The sequence below is a fragment of the Arvicanthis niloticus genome, chromosome 1, assembly GCF_011762505.2.
Source record: "Arvicanthis niloticus isolate mArvNil1 chromosome 1, mArvNil1.pat.X, whole genome shotgun sequence".
NCBI lineage: Eukaryota > Metazoa > Chordata > Mammalia > Rodentia > Muridae > Arvicanthis > Arvicanthis niloticus.
Window position 1 is genome coordinate 77942751 of NC_047658.1, and position 16884 is coordinate 77959634.

Genomic DNA, 16884 nt, shown 5'->3' on the forward strand with positions numbered 1-16884 from the left:
TATCTGTTTCTGGTTTCTGGGGATTTGTCAGAATTGGTAACTTTTTTTTTTTAAAGTCATCTATTTTAAATGTCATGGCTACGTGTCTATGCAAGGGCTTTTTTAGAGTCCTAAAAAAGCTCACTTCCTTGTACTGAGGTCAACCCCTCTCACCTGGTTTCTTTCCTCTACCTACTGCTGAAACCACCAAAGACAAAGTCATTGATGACCGGATTGCTGCCAATCCAAGGGTCTGGACTGTTCTTCTTCCTCCTAATCTTACTTGACTTGTCCTTGGCGTTTGATGCACTTGACTTCCCTGCTATTATTTTTTAATTTATTTAATTCATTAACTCTTTGCTTTTTTTTTTTTTTTTTTTTTTTTTGAATAAGGTTTCATGCGCCACCACCGCCCGGCAAGCTCAGCCTTTCATAGTTCTTTTCAACCTCTGGCTAGTTGATTCAACTCAGCTGTTCTGGCTCAAACTCTTCTCCAAGTTGACTGATTCAAGCTGGCTTCTCTGTCTTGGCCTCTCCTGAATTGCTGTGCTTGGCCTCGTACTACCTTTGTCAATATGTTCTAATTTTCTGTCTTGTACTCATTCTCTGGTTCGTTCTGTCTTCACCTAAACCTACTTTTAATAAGGGTTCAACCTTACAACCATCTGTAATGGAATCTGATGCCCTCTTCTGGTGTGATTTATAAAATAAATCTTAAAAAAAAAAAAAAAAAAACAGTAGTGGAATAGAAAGTTTTTAGGCTATGGGGGAGATCAACCTTCACAGCAATAGTTCTTTGAGAGGCAAGCTTCATCTTCTTCAGCAATTCAGTCCCGTAGCAAACACTAAATATGACTCAGCAGCTGCAGACCAGCCCTCTAGGCAGGCAGACCTCAGGCATGAACTAGCAGCTACAGTCCAGTCCTTTCAGCAGGCAGATACCAGGCATGAATGCCAGCTGGCCTGAGGGGAGGCCACGGAAGCAGCAAGTTGCCACAGGAACCTCATAAGCAGTTCTTGGTGAGTTTCTCTCAATGGTAGTGTTATCACAAGTTGAGTTCAACAACACTATATAAGGCGAACCAGTACACATGTGATCCCACTACCTGTGGGATATTATACTCCTTCATCACAGGTATTTCTATGTGTTTGCTTTAGCAAGACATTCTTTCACTTGTGTGCCCCAGCAAAACATCATTTGACACAACTAATTTTCCAAAGAACTAGAAGTTTCCACTTCAGCCTTGTTTGTTAAATATAGTTATTTTTATTCAACAGGCAATATTTTTATATCTCGAACCTCAATCCCAAATGCTGTCTCTGAGGAAGGAGATGAAGATGACTGGATATCCAACAAAGTTATGTTTAAAATAGGTAAAACTATTTTGTTAACTATTAGGATAACTGTTAAAATTAAGAAGGGTTGGTATTGGAGGTTGGGTGTGTGCATAGGTGTAGTGTGGGCATGGTAGGGAAGACTTCACAACATGTGCAGATGTTAGAGGACAGACTTGAATGCTAGTTCTCACACTCCTCCTTGTTCCAAGGTAGGGTCTTTTGTTTGTTGTGTACTCCTTTGGATACCAGGGTAGGTAGCCTGTGAACCCCTGGGATTTTTCTGTTTCTAGTTCCTATCTTGATGTTGTCTGGGTTTGCAGACACGTGTTCCTGTGTTGGTTTTTACATAGGTTCTGGGGATATGAACTCTGGTTCTTACTTTTGTAAGGCAAGCATTTTATCCACTGAGACATTTCCATAATACCTTTTTGAGTGTTAGCCCCATGTAAGTGCACCACTGGAAACTTGGTGCCCAAAGAGACCAGGAGAAGCATCAGATCCCCAGGACCTCAGTAACAAGTAGATGTGAGCTACTGTGTGGATGCTGGGAATGGAACTTTGGTTTTTGGCAAGAGCATCAAGTGTGAGCATCTGTGAACCATCGTCTCTCCAGCCCCTGTTTATATACTTTGAGACAGGATTTCATGTATCTTAGGTATACATGTATCCCAGGTCTGCTTGCTTGGGCTTGTGTAGTCCAAAAAGCTGAGAATTCTCCTGCCTATACCTTGAATCATAGGCTTATAGGCATGTGTTGCCATGGTTGGTTTATATGGTTATAGATATCAAGCCAGGGCTTTGTGCATGTTAAATAAGCTGTCTACTAACTGAACAACTACTTTTCTAATACCTTTAGGTGATCTTGGGCATGTAACAAGAATCTCTAGTCCTCAAGTTGAAGAAGGTGATAGTCGTTTTCTAGCAAATGAAGTTTTACAAGAGGTAATTTCTTCCTCCCTGAATTATAGTATTGCTTTGTATCAATTAACAGAAGACTGAATTCTAATATGTTGACAATTAAGTAACTAGTAGACTAAAAGTAGAAAGTCTAAACCTATCTGGGAAGGAGTCTGATGGCATTGAAAGTTGTTCCATTCACTACCAGTGGAATTTCACAGTTTTATAGCCTTTCTATAGACTAAATTGTCACTATATCGATTTTAAAAAACACATTTCCAGCTGGAGAGATGGTTCAGCAGTTAAGAGCACTGGCTGCTCTTCAAGAGGACCCCAGTTCAATTCCCAGCACCCATTTGGTAACTCACAACTGTCTAGCTCCAGTTCCAGAGGATCTGGCACCTTTGTACAGAACACCAGTGCACATAAAAAGAAGTAAATCTTAAAAAAAAAAATCACATTTCCATTGACCTAGAATTTTTAGTCCAAAAAGTTTTTTTCTATAAGAATGATTATGTATACATAGAGAACAATGTGAAAATACTGTATTTACTATGGAAATGAAAGGTAAATTACAACGTGTGTCACATAAAGTCTAATGTAGTCTCCTCGCTCTTTTCTCCATGCACATTGGTTTGCCTTATTGAATATATGCAAGTGTGAAGCTTGTATTTCTGCAAGTACATTGTTTGCACATGCATCCCCAAAGGCTTGAGACTTGCTTCTGATTATGTCATGGGCAACTGATAAAGCAGTATCTGTTTGTAGATCTAGCTATCTATTTTTTATTATTATTTACATTTCCAAATGTTCCCCTCTTCCCAGTTCCCCCTCCCAAATTCTTCACCCCATTCCCCCTCCGATTTGCTTCTGAGAGGGTGCTCCACCACCCACCCCCACCTCACCCCCACCAGCATTACCTGGGGCATCAAGTTTCTATAGGATTAGGCACATCCTCTCCCACTGAGGCCAGAAAAGGCAGTCCTCCACTACACTACATATATGCCCAGGGCCAAGGACCAGCCCATGTATGATCTTTGGTTGGTGCTTTAGACTCTGGGAGCTCTGAGGGGTCTGAGTTAGTTAATACTATTGTTCTTCCTATGGGGTTGCAATCCCCTTCAGCTCCTTCAATCCTCCTTCTTACTCTTACATAGGGGCTCCCACCCTCAGTCCAATGGTTGGCTGTTAGTATCTGCAGCAGTCCAATGGTTGGCTGTTAGTATCTGCAGAAAGCTGGTAATAGAATAGGGGTGGGGGAGGAGGGGCAAGTTCCAGCCCCAGCAAGCATCAGAGCACGGCAGCTTTGGCCATGTGGCTCTGCTTTAGAGTGAAAACTAGAAGGGAGTACTGGGACAATTGATGCTGGTTAGTTGGAGCTGAGAAATTGTCGGTGATTAAGAAGAGACCAGCATCACTGAGGTGAAATCTTCTGGGAACTTTTTTTCTGAGAGCACTAAAAAGCCGTGTTCCAGAGATAGCTAAAGTGGTATGTACCTGTTGCTGCAGCTGTACTTGGTAATATATAAGAATCACCCAGGCTGTTTTGAAGGCATGAAGGGATCATGAAAAGCAGCTGAGTATCGGCACTGTGAGAGGCCACAGAGGGCCATTGGTGAAGGTGCAGCCTCAGTTGCAGTTGATGGCCCAGGACTGAAGGGATCATGCAAAGGATATGAGGCTTGGCACCATGAAGAGAGCCTATGAGAGGCTATTGGTGAAGCCTAGTGGCAGTGGAAGACCCCAGTGTATTATAGATGCCAGAACCATGGGATGACCACCAAGAACAGCAGCCGTGGAGTGGAGTCAACCAGAACCTAGAGTGCTACAGAGGGCAGAGCTGGAGAAGTGATAGCAAGCCTTTTGCTGGAACCCAAATGTGAATCCCAGACATTGGAACAAGAAGTTGTAATGTTGAAGTTGCCTTGGAGACTCCAAGATGTTCAAGCTGCCAGAGTTGTCAGATACCTGCCATGGAAAGCCACTAAGAGGGAATGGAACCAGCCCCGGAAAAAGAACTTTGTTGCAGTTAACAAAGATGAGAAAGGAGTGATCTAAAGACCACTTTGACATCAGACATGACAATGTAGAATTTTGGAGTTTGCCCTTCTGGTTTCCTCTTTTGCTTTGGGGATTACAGTTAAAGTGATTGGATGGATCTCAGAAGAGACTTTGAACTTTGGACTTTAAACATTATTGAGACTGCTACAGACTATGGGAACCTTGGAATTTGGTCTAAATGTATTTCTTATTATGCTATGGCTAGGTATGGCCCCCATAGACTTTATGTGTTTGAACAAATCTAGGAGGGCCAGGGAGTAGAATGTGGTAGTTTGAATGTGGTTGGCCCAGGGAGTGGCACTATTTGGAGATGTGGCCTTGTTGGAGAAAGTGTGTCATTGTGAGTGTGGACTTTAAGACCTCCTCCTAACCACGTGAGAGCCAGTCTTCTAGCAGCCGTCAGGTGAAGATGTAGAACTCTCAGTTCTGTCTGTACCATGCATGCTCCCACCTTGATCATAATGGACTGAACCTCTGAACCTGTAAGCTAGCTCCAATTAAATGTTGTCTACAAGTTACCTTGGTCATGATTATCTCTTCATAGCAGTAAAACACTAAGACACCCTACATCTGATTGAGGGCTAATATCCAAAATATACAAAGTACTCAAAGAGTTAGACTTCAGAAAACGGAATAACCCAATTAAAAAGTAACGGAACTAATCCCAGCACTTGGGAGGCAGAGGCAGGTGGATTTCTGAGTTCGAGGCCAGCCTGGTCTACAGAGTGAGTTCCAGGACAGCCAGGGCTACACAGAGAAACCCTGTCTTGAAAAACCAAACCAAAAAAAAAAAAAAAAAAAAAAAAAGTGACGGAATAGAGTTAAACAATTCTCAACAGGAATCTCAAATGGTGAAGAAGCACTTTTAAAGAAATGTTCAACATCCTTAGTAATCAGGGAAATGATGCAAATCAAAACAACCCTGAGGTTCCACCTCACACCAATCAGAACTGCTAAGATCAAAACTCAAGTCACAGTACTTGCTGGCAAGGATGTGGAGAAAGGAACAGTCCTCCATTGCTGGTGGATTGCGTACCGGTGCAATCACTCTGGAAATCACTCTGTTGGTTCCTCAGAAAACTGGAAATAGTTTTATCTGAAGACTCAGCTATACCACTCCTGGGCAAATACCAAAAAGATGTTCCACAATACCACAAGCAGCCATGTTTGTAATAGCCAGAAACTGGAAACAACCCAGATAGCCCTCAACCAAAGAAAGGATACAGAAAATGTGGTTTATTTACACAAGGGAATACTATTCACTTAAAAATGAGGACATCATGAGTTTTGCAGTTACCAAGCCAACTCAAGCCAATCAGCTGGTTCTTGAGGGAGAGAGGATTAAAGAAAAGACAATTAGACAACATTATAATATGACCCCAGCAAGTGTTAAGGTGGGTTTACCTTTTTCAGTCTGGTTTTATACCATTCTAGGTACATGCAAAGAATAAGGTCAGTTCTAGGTCAGAGACAACTTAGTCAAGGAGCCAACAAGGCATAAACAAAGGTCCCATGGTATTTAGGGACTTATCAAGATGATCAAGATCAAGATGATCAAGCTTCCTTGTCCTAGCCCAATGTCAGATTCTTGCCAATATCCTTGAAGCAGCACCAAGAGCTGCTTCACATTTCAGGCACATGGATAAAACTAGAAAATATCCTAAGCAGATGCAAAAGAACATATAAGTCTATATTCATCCCCTCCCACCATATGCTTCCTAAATTTAGCAGTTTATTTTCTGAATAGATGCTCAAATGTAGCATTCAAACGTGTTTAATAGGATTTTTTTTACAGAGACCATCATGGTGTGCAATCTGTTATTTTGCCTATTACCTTAATTTTTTTTTCTCTTAAATCTTACAGAACTATAGCCATCTACCGAAAGCAGATATTTTTGCTCTTGCTCTCACAGTCATATGTGCTGCTGGTGCTGAACCCCTGCCCAGAAATGGAGACCAGTGGCATGAAATTCGGCAGGGTCGGTTACCTCGGATTCCACAAGTGCTTTCCCAGGAGTTGACAGAGTTGCTAAAAGTGAGTGTTGTACTGTGAAGTGATTTATTAACACCTCAGTATTTTACTAAGTAGGTTTTTTGTTTGTTTGTTTGTTTGTTTTCTTTTTTCCTTTTTTTGAGACAGCATCTTTATGTAGCTCTGGCTGTTCTGGGAACTCGCTCTGTAGACCAGGCTGAGCTCTGCCTCCAGAGTGTTGGGATTAAAAGCGTGCACCATCACACGTGGCTCTAAGTAGTAGTTTTTTTTCTCTTTCTTTCTTTCTTTCTTTCTTTCTTTCTTTCTTTCTTCCTTCCTTCCTTCCTTCCTTCCTTCCTTCCTTCTTTCTTTTCTTTTCTTTTCTTTTTTTTTTTTTTGAGACAGGGTTTCTCTGTATAGCCCTGGCTGTCCTGGAACTCACTCTGTAGACCAGGCTGGCCTTGAACTCAGAAATCCACCTGCCTCTGCCTCCCAAGTGCTGGGATTAAAGGCGTGCGCCACCACTGCCCGGCCTGAGTAGTAGTTTTAACCACTATTTTGCTTTTGTTTTTAGGTTATGATTCACCCTGATCCAGAGAGAAGGCCTTCAGCAATGGTGCTGGTGAAGCATTCAGTGTTGCTATCTGCATCTAGAAAGAGTGCAGAGCAGTTACGAATAGAATTGAATGCTGAAAAATTCAAAAATTCTCTTTTGCAGAAGTAAGGAGGTTTATTATTATTATTACTATTATTATATTGTTTATACTCTGCCTTTCTCATTGCTTCTCAGATTTTAAGAGATTATTTAGGGTTTTGTCAAACTTTAATTTTGTGTGAGAGAACCAAAGTGAGGCAGTACTCAGGAGGTAAGGTTTGCCACACATACTTTAGGACCTGAGATTGGCTCCCCAGCCTACTGTGAAGCACTGGGCATAGAGGCTTGTGTTTATAATCTCAGCACTGGCAGGGCAGAAATAGGTGGGTTCCTACCAGCTCAGCTGAATCATGATGTTCCAAATTTAGTCAGAAGTACTGTCTTAAAAAATAGTGTGGCAAGCTGAAGACATGACCCAGCAATTATGACTACTGGCTGCCCTTCCAGAGGATTGAGGTTCAATTCCCAACACCCACATGTGGTACAGCTTTTGTTGCCTGGGATATGTGATGCTCTATATTTAATTTTCATTACTTTTTTTTTTTTTTTTTTGCCACATAAAGTAGAACTTCCATTTTATTTTTCCCAAAGCATCTTTCCTTTTGCCTTTATGAAAGAAACCACCTCTTTACATGGGCTTTGGTGGAGGTCCTGTGCAGCAGCGCCAGCAGGTCTGAATCGTGGTGGGGGGGTCTCACGAGATCGATTCCTGACGACTTTGCTGTGAAGGGCACAGCTCACGCAGTAATGCAACTTGACATAGAGCTTGGGAAGCATGTAAGCGTCGAAGATGCTTGCTTCAGATATGTCCCTGACAGCAGCGGCTTCTACAGTGTTCCGAATGACAAACTTCTTAATGGCCTTTTCCTTGGGCACGCACTGGGCACAGTTCGTGCAGTAAATTGGTTGCACATGGTCGCAGCCCTTTTTTGGCACGACCATTGTTTCTTCTTTTTTTTGGTGATCTTCGAGCCAAGACTTGAAAGAGCAATTTTCATTACTTTTTTTTTTTTTTTTTGGTTTTTCGAGACAGGGTTTCTCTGTGTATCCCTGGCTATCCTGGAATTCACTCCGTAGACCAGGCTGGCCTCGATTCATTACTTTTAAAGCAGAAAATATTATTTAAAAATGTGATTGCTTACAAGTGGTCATTATCTCTAAGCTCTAAATCATGGTAGAACCTAAATCAATCTGTAACATTTCTCTCAGTCTCACCAAAATTTTTCAGCCTGTTTTACAAAACAGTGAAGTAAATGTCAATTATGTGGCTACATGATTTTTAATTGGTAATGTATTACTGTGGGAGGGGCACATGCTACTGCATACATGGAGATCAGATGACAACGTTTAGAAGCCTGTTTTCTCATTCCACTTTCATCTGGGCTTCTCCAGAGATTGAACTTAGTCTGTAGATTTGTGTGACGAGTGTCTTGCTTGCTAATAACCTTGCTAACCATCTCATCAACTTGTAATGATTCTTGTATTTGATCTGGGAACTTAGCAATTTCAGAAAGCTGGTTGCAAAGAGAAAGTTGATCAAAAAAGTCTTTTATTCGTATGCGTGGTATGCATATGTGTATACTTCTGGACAGGGTCTGAGGGTGAATATCAGGTGTCTTCCTCTCCACCTTAACGTTCCTATTAAATTTTTTTTCTTCTTTAAGACAAGGATTCTCTGTGTAGACCAGGCTGGCCTCAGAGATCTGCCCTGCCTCTAGCTCTGTGGTCAAATGTATGTACCGAGATACCAGTCTTAATTTTCTAGATAGGGTGTCTCATTGAGCCTGGAGCTTACCAGTTCAGTTAGATTGGCTGTCTGGGCAAGCCCTCAGGATTTCCTGTCTGCTTCCCAACTAAGATTACAGGCATGTTCAGCCACACCCATACTGCCTCGCACCCTCAAGCTGAAGACCTCTATGGCTCTAAACTGAGCTAAATCCTCAACTCCCACCCCGCTTTCTGGGTGAGTGCTAGGGGTCCTCATACTTGTGCAGCAGCAAGCACTTTACCCACTAAGCTATCTTCTCATTCCTATTTTGTTTATTTATTAAAATTACATTTAATTTGTCTTTTGGGTGTATGTGCATATACCATGTTTTGATCTTATGGTATGAATTCTGGCCATCAAACTCAGGTTGTCAGGCTTGGTGGCAGGTGTTCTCACTGAAGAATCTTTTCACCAGCTCCAGGTGTGTCATATACCCTTATATTAAGAAATAGGTTTGCCTGCAGCCTTACCTTATAGAAGCATTTTCTCACTTGAGGCTCCTGCCTCTCTCTAATGACCCTACTTTGTGTCAAATTGACATAAAACTAGCCAGCACAATTCAGTTTGTATTTGGCCTCTTAGACTCTTTCCATAGAATTAATGCAGTAGGTAAATTAAAGTCTTGCTTCCTTTTTTTATTTTTGTAGAGAACTCAAGAAAGCCCAAATGGCAGCCAAAGTTGCAGCTGAGGAACGGGCGCTCTTCACAGATCGGATGGCCACCAGATCCACCACCCAGAGTAATAGAACTTCTCGACTTATTGGAAAGAAAATGAACCGCTCTGTCAGCCTTACTATATACTGAACTGCTCACACTCCCCAACCTCTCTCCCTCAAAGGAAAAAAACTGTGACAAGAGGAAGCTAGGTTGAAATCACTGCTAGAATCCACTTTGCCATTTCTTTGCCCATTGGTATCAGTAGTTTTCCTAAAATGCCTTTTATGACTTTTGTGAATTACAGTTGAGAGCTGAATTCTGACTTGGCTCTGTCAGGCTTTTGTCTCATCTTCCCATCTGTTTCATGTAGGATGTCAGTCACTGTTGGATGTTCCCGCACCCTTTGCGGGGTGCACCACTGTGGTGGTGTGCTGCTTCTCACTCACTGTTGCAGTGTGATTGCAGTGTGATGAAAGGTGTCTTTCCTTGTTTTGACCTGTAGAAAGGACTCAAGGGCTTTACTGCAAACATCCTCTCCCTTCCAAAAGGGAAATTGCTCAGAGACTCAGTACTACTCAGCCTCCAATGTACCTGTGTCAATCTTTTCTTTTTTCTATTGTGAATTATACTTGTATATCCAACTGGGAGCACTTTAGGCATCACGTGCACCATGGGATGGTCATTCTGTGGAAGCCTTGCCTTGTGAATTTGCTGCTATTTTAGTTTCCTCTTGCTGTAAAACTAGCATTAAACAATCATTGTTGTTAATAGGCTTTCTTTCAAAACAATTATGTGAAATATGTAGCTGCTCTTCATGGAAAGCAGCTTCGCCTCTTTTCTTTGGACTTTGAAGCTAGTGCACTGAAAAAAGTGCACCTACCCCTCCCTGTTTGAATGCTGTATTAATGTAGTATAATTATTACTGGTTTTGTAAATTTTTCTTATAATGTCCTCTGACTTTAAAACATGTTTCCTTCCTCCTGTCAAGTCTTGTACTTGGTTGTATGGTTAGCCTATTTTTAAATGTTTTGCCCAGTTTCTCTTCAATATTTGTGTATATAAACTGATCTTGGTAATACTGTACATAGCTGTTTAAAATACCAGAAAGACTTCTGACTATTCCAAGTTTTTCACAAAATACATTTTACCTGTGATTAGCCATTTGACTAACAATGTTTGGCTAGTAGAAGTTGCTCTCCAAAAGGGAGAAGAAATGTCTCATTTATTTTCCTATTAACTTTGCTCTGAAACACATTTGCACTTGTCTGTTTGACTTGTGTCTTATTAACATTGTCTGGTGTATTAAAAGTCATTCTGTGCTTACCTTAATTGTCTAAATCTTCATGGTGCCTGTTTTCTACTTTATATCCCCTCACTGCTCATTACAGAATATGGATAAATGTATATAACTTGCTAAGAGCAAAGTTCCCTTCCTCTTTATTGCTGGCTCTTTGAGATAGGTTCTCACCTTATAGTCCAGGGTGGCCTGAAACTTAGCTGCCTCCCTTACCATCCCAGTGCTAGACTCATAACTCCAGTACCTAGTTTGATGGAACGTGGAACTTTAATGATGTGCTTTAATTCATGTTAGTGTATCTTGAGATCCCATGAAAGTTTTGATTGTTTTTATCAATATAAATAATATATTTAAGCATATCACATACTCATACACATGACACTAGAAATGCCGTATAATTTTAAAGGTCAAATGGATAATATGCAAATCATAGCTTTCTAACTAGTCTGAGTCACAGAAAAGCTTATAGTGTTAAGAGACTGGCTTGTGTGTACATTTGTACACAAGACAACCCAGGGCCTTGCCAAGCACTCCTCTAAACATCCAACCCAATTTACTTTATTTTAAAGATTTATTTGCATTTATGTTTTCTCTGCATGTGTCTTGTGCATACATGTATGTACCTGGTACCTGTGGAGATCAGAAGAGGGTATCAGATTCCACTGACATGGAATTACAAGTGACTATGAGCTACCATGTTGGTTCTGGAAACAGAACATGGGTCCTCTGTAAGAGCAGTAAGTGGTCTTAATTGCTGAGCCATCTCTCATCTATTTTTGATATTTAAGAAAAACCATATTTGGAGGGTTCTGGTGAGATGACTCAGCAGTTATCTGATGGCTCCTCCAGAGGACCTGGGTTCACTTCCCACACCCTCACACAGACATACATGCAGTCAAACACCAATGAACATAAAATAAAAATAAATCTTAAAAAAGAATTATTTGGGTAGTGGTGCATTCCTTTAATCCCAGATCTCTGAATCTGAGACCAGCCTGGTCTTCACAGTTCTAGGACAGCCAAAGAAACCCTGTCCCTTAAAAAGCCAAAATTTAAAGGGAGAAAGAAATCTTAAACCATCTTAAAGTAAGGTATTTTTTGTTGAGTCATTTTTATCTGTTAACAGTAAGAAATAGTTTGGGGAGCTGGCAAGATGAGTCAGCATATAGTGTTTGCAGCCAAATGTGACCGTAATTCAATCCCTCAGATCCATGAGGTGGAAGAACTGAGTTGCAGTTGTCCTGTGACCTTCACCTGCATGGCCTGTCACATGTGCTTGAGCACTGCTTAGGGTTTCACTGTTGTGAGCAGACACCGTGACCAAAGCAACTCTTCTAAGGACAACATTTAATTTGGGGCTGCTTACCAGTTCACAGGTTCAGTCTATTATCAAGGTGGGAGTATGGCAGCATCCTGGTAGGCATGGTACAGGAGTAGCTGAGAGTTCTGTATCTTCATCTGAAGGCTGCTAGCAGAATACTTGATCCCAGGCAGCTAGGACAAGGGTATTAAAGCCCACACCCACAAGGCCACACCTACTCCAACAAGGTCACACCTCCCAACAGTGCCACTTTCTGTGCCAAACATACAAATCATCACAGACACACACACACACAAATAAATAGATAAATGTGATTTTAAAAATGATTAAATATGTGCTAGGAGAAATTACTCAGCAGTTAGGAGCACTTTTGCTCTTGTAGAGGACTGAGATTCATGGTAGCTCACAATTTTCTGTAACTCCAGATCCATGGCATCTAATGCCCTCTTCTGGTCTCTGGCCACCAGGTGCACACATAGTATACATACATGTGTGTAAGCAAAACACTCATTAATTTGTATGATTATTTTGATTGCATGTATGTATTTGATCATGTGCATGCTTGATTTCTGTGGAAACCAGAAGAGGGTATTAGATACCCTGGAGTTTAAGGTACAGATGGTTGTGAACTACCATGTGTAGTGCTGGGAATCAAACCTAGGCCCTCAGCAAAAGCAACAAATGTTCTTAACCAGTGACCTATATTTCCAGCCTCCTAAAAATTGGTGGGTGGGGGGAGAGAATTAAAAAAAATGTTTTTGCTAGCCAGGGGTGGTGGTGCATGCCTTTAATTACAGCACTAGGGAAGCAGAGGCAGGTGGACCTATGTGAGTTCAAGGCCAGCCTGGTCTACAGAGCAAGATCCAGAATGGCCAGGGTGACAGAGAAACCCTGACTTGGGGAAAAAATAGTTGTTTACTAGGGACTAGGGATAAGATGGAATTTCATGGAAATACATAATAAAAATAAAATGTGCTGTCCCTGTTAGAGAGGTTGGGTAACAGATCTTGAATAACAATTCAAAAATATGAAAGATTATCCAAAAATATTAAGATGCAAAGTTCTATTATTGTTTGAGGCAGATATTTACCATTGATAAAACTTTGAAAGCTAACTTTAATAAAAACCAAAAGTAGGTGGAAGTAGGAATCAGTACAATTCACTTCAGTTAGAACTGTTGCTCTGTCATACCAGAAAACAAAATTAATGCTAAGATATGACCTGCACCCCTTTAGTTTCGAGCTAATGTCTTTACACTTTTTGATTACATTTATTTTGTGGGGTGGTGGAGGCACTCAAGTACCGTGATGTTTGTGCCTGCTGGAGTCAGCATGCTTCCTCTATCATGTTGGGTCCTGGAAATTGCTCTCAGGTCTCCGGGCTTGGCAGTGAGCACCTTTACCCACTGAACCAACCCCAAGAAGAACAATTTTCAAGCTTTGATTTTTTTTTTTTTTTAAATATATTTTGTTCCAGAGGTCAAGAAATTATGGAATTAACAAAGTTCCCAGGCTGGATCAAAGACCTGAGTGCAATCCCAGAACTCTCATAAAAAAGCCAAGCGCAGTGATGTGCTCTTGGCTCGCTGGCCAAGCTTGCCTACGTGTCTTAGAAATCTCCAGGCCAGTGGGAAACTTCCATCTTCAAAATCATGGTCAATGTTACCAAAGAAATGACAGCTCAAGTTGTCTCATGGCAACATGCACACCGGTGTGCACAAACACACACACATATACATACAGAAACGGGGGCCGGGGGAGGGAACCTGCCTATCATGAGTATTCGGAGAAGTCCCAGTGGTTAAGATCTCGTGCTGCACTTGCAGAGGACCTGAGTTCAATTCTAGTACCTATATCAGGTGGCTCACAACTGCCTGTAACTCCAGTGCCCAGGGATCTGACTCTCTTCTGGTCTCTGGGCAGCAGAAATGCATTATATCTTTAAAGAAAAAACAAACAAACCCACCCTAAACTAAAACTAAAATTCTTAACATAGTTTTAATGCGCCTGTGTCTGCATAGATAGTGAGGGATCTGAGATGGCAGCGTGGGTGGGAGATATCTGGGCACTGGAGTTAGTTGTGAGGCACCTGATGTGGGTGTAGTATTGGGAACTGAATTTGAGTCCTCTCCAAAAATAGGACATGTTCTTAATCTCCTCTAACCCCTAATTGTGAACTTGGTTCCCGCCCCCAGACAGGGTTTCTCTGTAGCCCTGGCTGTCCTGAAACTCACTCTAAACTAGACTGCCCTCAACTCAGAGATCTGCCTGCCTCTGCCTCCCAAGTGCTGGGATCAAAGGCTTCACCTGACCTGTGTGTGAACTTTTCAAGCAATTTGAGAACTAGTTGAATCCATTGAGGAAGAGGATTCATGAGAAAGTGATTGCCAAATTCATTATAGTGAGTAACATCCATTTGCCAGAGACTGTTTGGTATCAGTCCCTTTGGATTTACGCCCAAATGAGGAACTGATAAAAGTGTAACACATGATTGACATTGTTTGACAATTTGCTTAGCTTGTTCTCTGGTAATTTTAAACATAATTTTTAAAGTTTTAGAATTAAGGTGATGTAACTCATGAGCCTTTATGGCCTGATCCAAGTTAGATGGCGGATCTGATAAAGTCACGGCAGCTACATGAGTAGCTAGATCTGCCTTGGTGTTTCCCTCAGAGAGAGGACCTGGTAGCCCAGTCTGAGATCTCAGGTGTCCTATAAAGAATTTATACCTTCTCTTCAAAATCAATTGTTGGTCCTGTAAAAACAAAGCGGCTGCTTCTGAGGAATGCTTTATTTGCGCAGCAGTTTCTAGCAGAGGGATAGATTGAGTTATATATGAGCTATCTGTATAAATATTAATGGTTTGATTTGGAAATGCTTGAAACACAGCAATAACAGCATGTAATTCAACCAATTGAGCTGACACAGATGATGTAGCAAAGGAGACTACTTGATCTTGGAAGGCATAAGCAGCTGTTCCTGATGAGGAACCATCAGTAAAAACTAGCAATGCTTCCTTGATAGGTGCATGCACAGTACAGTTGGAAAAACAAATTCATGGCGATTACAAAACTGAACCAATTTATCTGATGGATAATGATTATCTATCTGACCAGCAAATGAGGCACATGCAATAGGCCAGACTTCAGAATTCTGCATAAGCCAACCAACCTGATGCCTTGTGTAGGGTTGTACTATTACATCAGGATCCTTTCCAAAATATTTTTGACTATTATCTCTGCCCAACATAATCATATCAGCTACAGCAACATAGTATGAATAAAGAAACTTCTTAGGGGATGAGGGAAGATGGACCCATAATATGGGTGCAGTTTGCCAAAAAACTGCAGTAGGAGTTAGTTTAGTGTTAAAAATAAGAAAATATAAAGGCTTAGAATAATCAATATGAGTTACAAATTGAGATGCAATAGCATTCTCCACCTTCTGTAAGGCTTTTCTACCCTCCTCTGTTAGAGCCCTGTCAGACTTAGGGTCAGGATCTCCTTTGAGAATCTCAAACAGAGGCTTCAATTCTCCTGTCGTGAGTTTCAAATATGGTCGTAGCCAATTGATGTCTCCCAATAATTTTTGAAAATCATTAAGTGTCTTAAAGGAATCTGTCCTCAAGATGGCCTTACTATTAATAATACGTGGACCATTAATCTGAAATCCTAAATAAGTATATGGATCTTGTAATTGTACCTTTTCTGGTTCTATCTGTAATCCTGCAGCCTGTAAAGCTGTTCTAAGATCATCAAAGCACTGGAGTACCTGTTTTTCATCTTTCCCTGCTATTAAAATATCATCCATGAAATGAATCATATAGATTTGCTTCCACATGGTTTTAACACCCTCTATGGTAGAAGCCACAAACTTTTGGCACAAGGTAGGCCTATTAGCCATACCCTGAGGCAAGACCTTCCATTGATATCTCTTCATAGGTTCTCTAAAATTTATAGCAGGAACACTGAAAGCAAAGCGCTTTCTGTCATTAGGATGCAATGGGATAGTAAAAAAAGTCTTTCAAATCTATAACTATTTTATAATAGCCTAAAGGTATGGCCACCGGTGTGAGCAGCCCAGGTTGTAAGGCTCCCATCCTAACCATGGTTGCATTAACAGCCCTCAGGTCTTGGAACAGTCTCCACTTTCCTGACTTTTTCCTAATGACAAATATTGGGGTATTCCAGGGAGAGTTACTCTCCTCTAAATGTCCTGCCTGTAATTGCTCCTGCACTAGCAATTGAGCAGCTTGTAATTTTTCGGTGGTTAGAGACCACTGATCCACCCAGATGGGTGAGTCTCCCTTTCAGGTAATGGGATCTGCACAATGCTCTAGGGGTGCAGCTGAATCAGTAGCCCCCAAGCCTCTTCTTCCAGTGTTACCATAAACCTCAATAGGATGAGTAATCCCATCTTCACTTTTTCCTAATCCTTTCTCTGGGGAAAATCCAGAGTTTACCATTTGAGCCGTGATTACTTCATTAGGGCTGCACATAATCAATCCCAACAGGGATAACAGATCTCTGCCCCAGAGATTAATGGGGAGGCCTAGAATGACATAGGGTTGTATATTTCCTGTATTACCTTCTTTATCTTTCCACGTCAGCACCTTAGAGCTCTGTTGTGGATTTTGACTTTTACCAATACCCTTAGATTGGTTAAGGTTGGGGTCAGAGGCCAGGTGGCAGGCCATTCGATTTGTTTTAGGATAGTCACGTCAGCTCCTGTGTCAACCAAGCCTTGGAATGCCTTTCCATCCAGCCATAGTGTCATCATAGGTTTTTGTTTAACTATAGGCTGTACCCAATATGCATCAGAGGAACCAAAACCTTGATCTCCTCTTTTAGGATTCTTATATTTGTGATTAGTAGGAAACAATGGAAGTAACAATAGTTGAGCTATCCTCCTTCCTGTAGGAATGGTAACTATATTCTGAA

General features: G+C 41.3%; 1 protein-coding gene and 1 pseudogene across 2 annotated transcripts in view; one reads left to right on the forward strand and one right to left on the reverse strand.

Annotated features, from left to right (window-relative positions):
* The window catches only part of Wee1 (WEE1 G2 checkpoint kinase), a 46086-nt gene extending 35430 nt beyond the window's left edge, over positions 1 to 10656 (forward strand). For both annotated transcript variants that reach the window (XM_076940790.1, XM_034514655.2), the window contains exons 7-11: positions 1258 to 1353; positions 2174 to 2259; positions 6140 to 6310; positions 6822 to 6967; positions 9318 to 10656. In XM_076940790.1, the coding sequence (XP_076796905.1) occupies positions 1258 to 1353; positions 2174 to 2259; positions 6140 to 6310; positions 6822 to 6967; positions 9318 to 9474 (656 nt within the window). In that variant the 3' untranslated portion in view covers positions 9475 to 10656. The remainder of the gene's footprint in view (positions 1 to 1257; positions 1354 to 2173; positions 2260 to 6139; positions 6311 to 6821; positions 6968 to 9317) is intronic.
* Positions 7437 to 8886, reverse strand: LOC143441233 (small ribosomal subunit protein eS26 pseudogene; annotated as a pseudogene).
* Positions 10657 to 16884: the final 6228 nt, after the last annotated feature.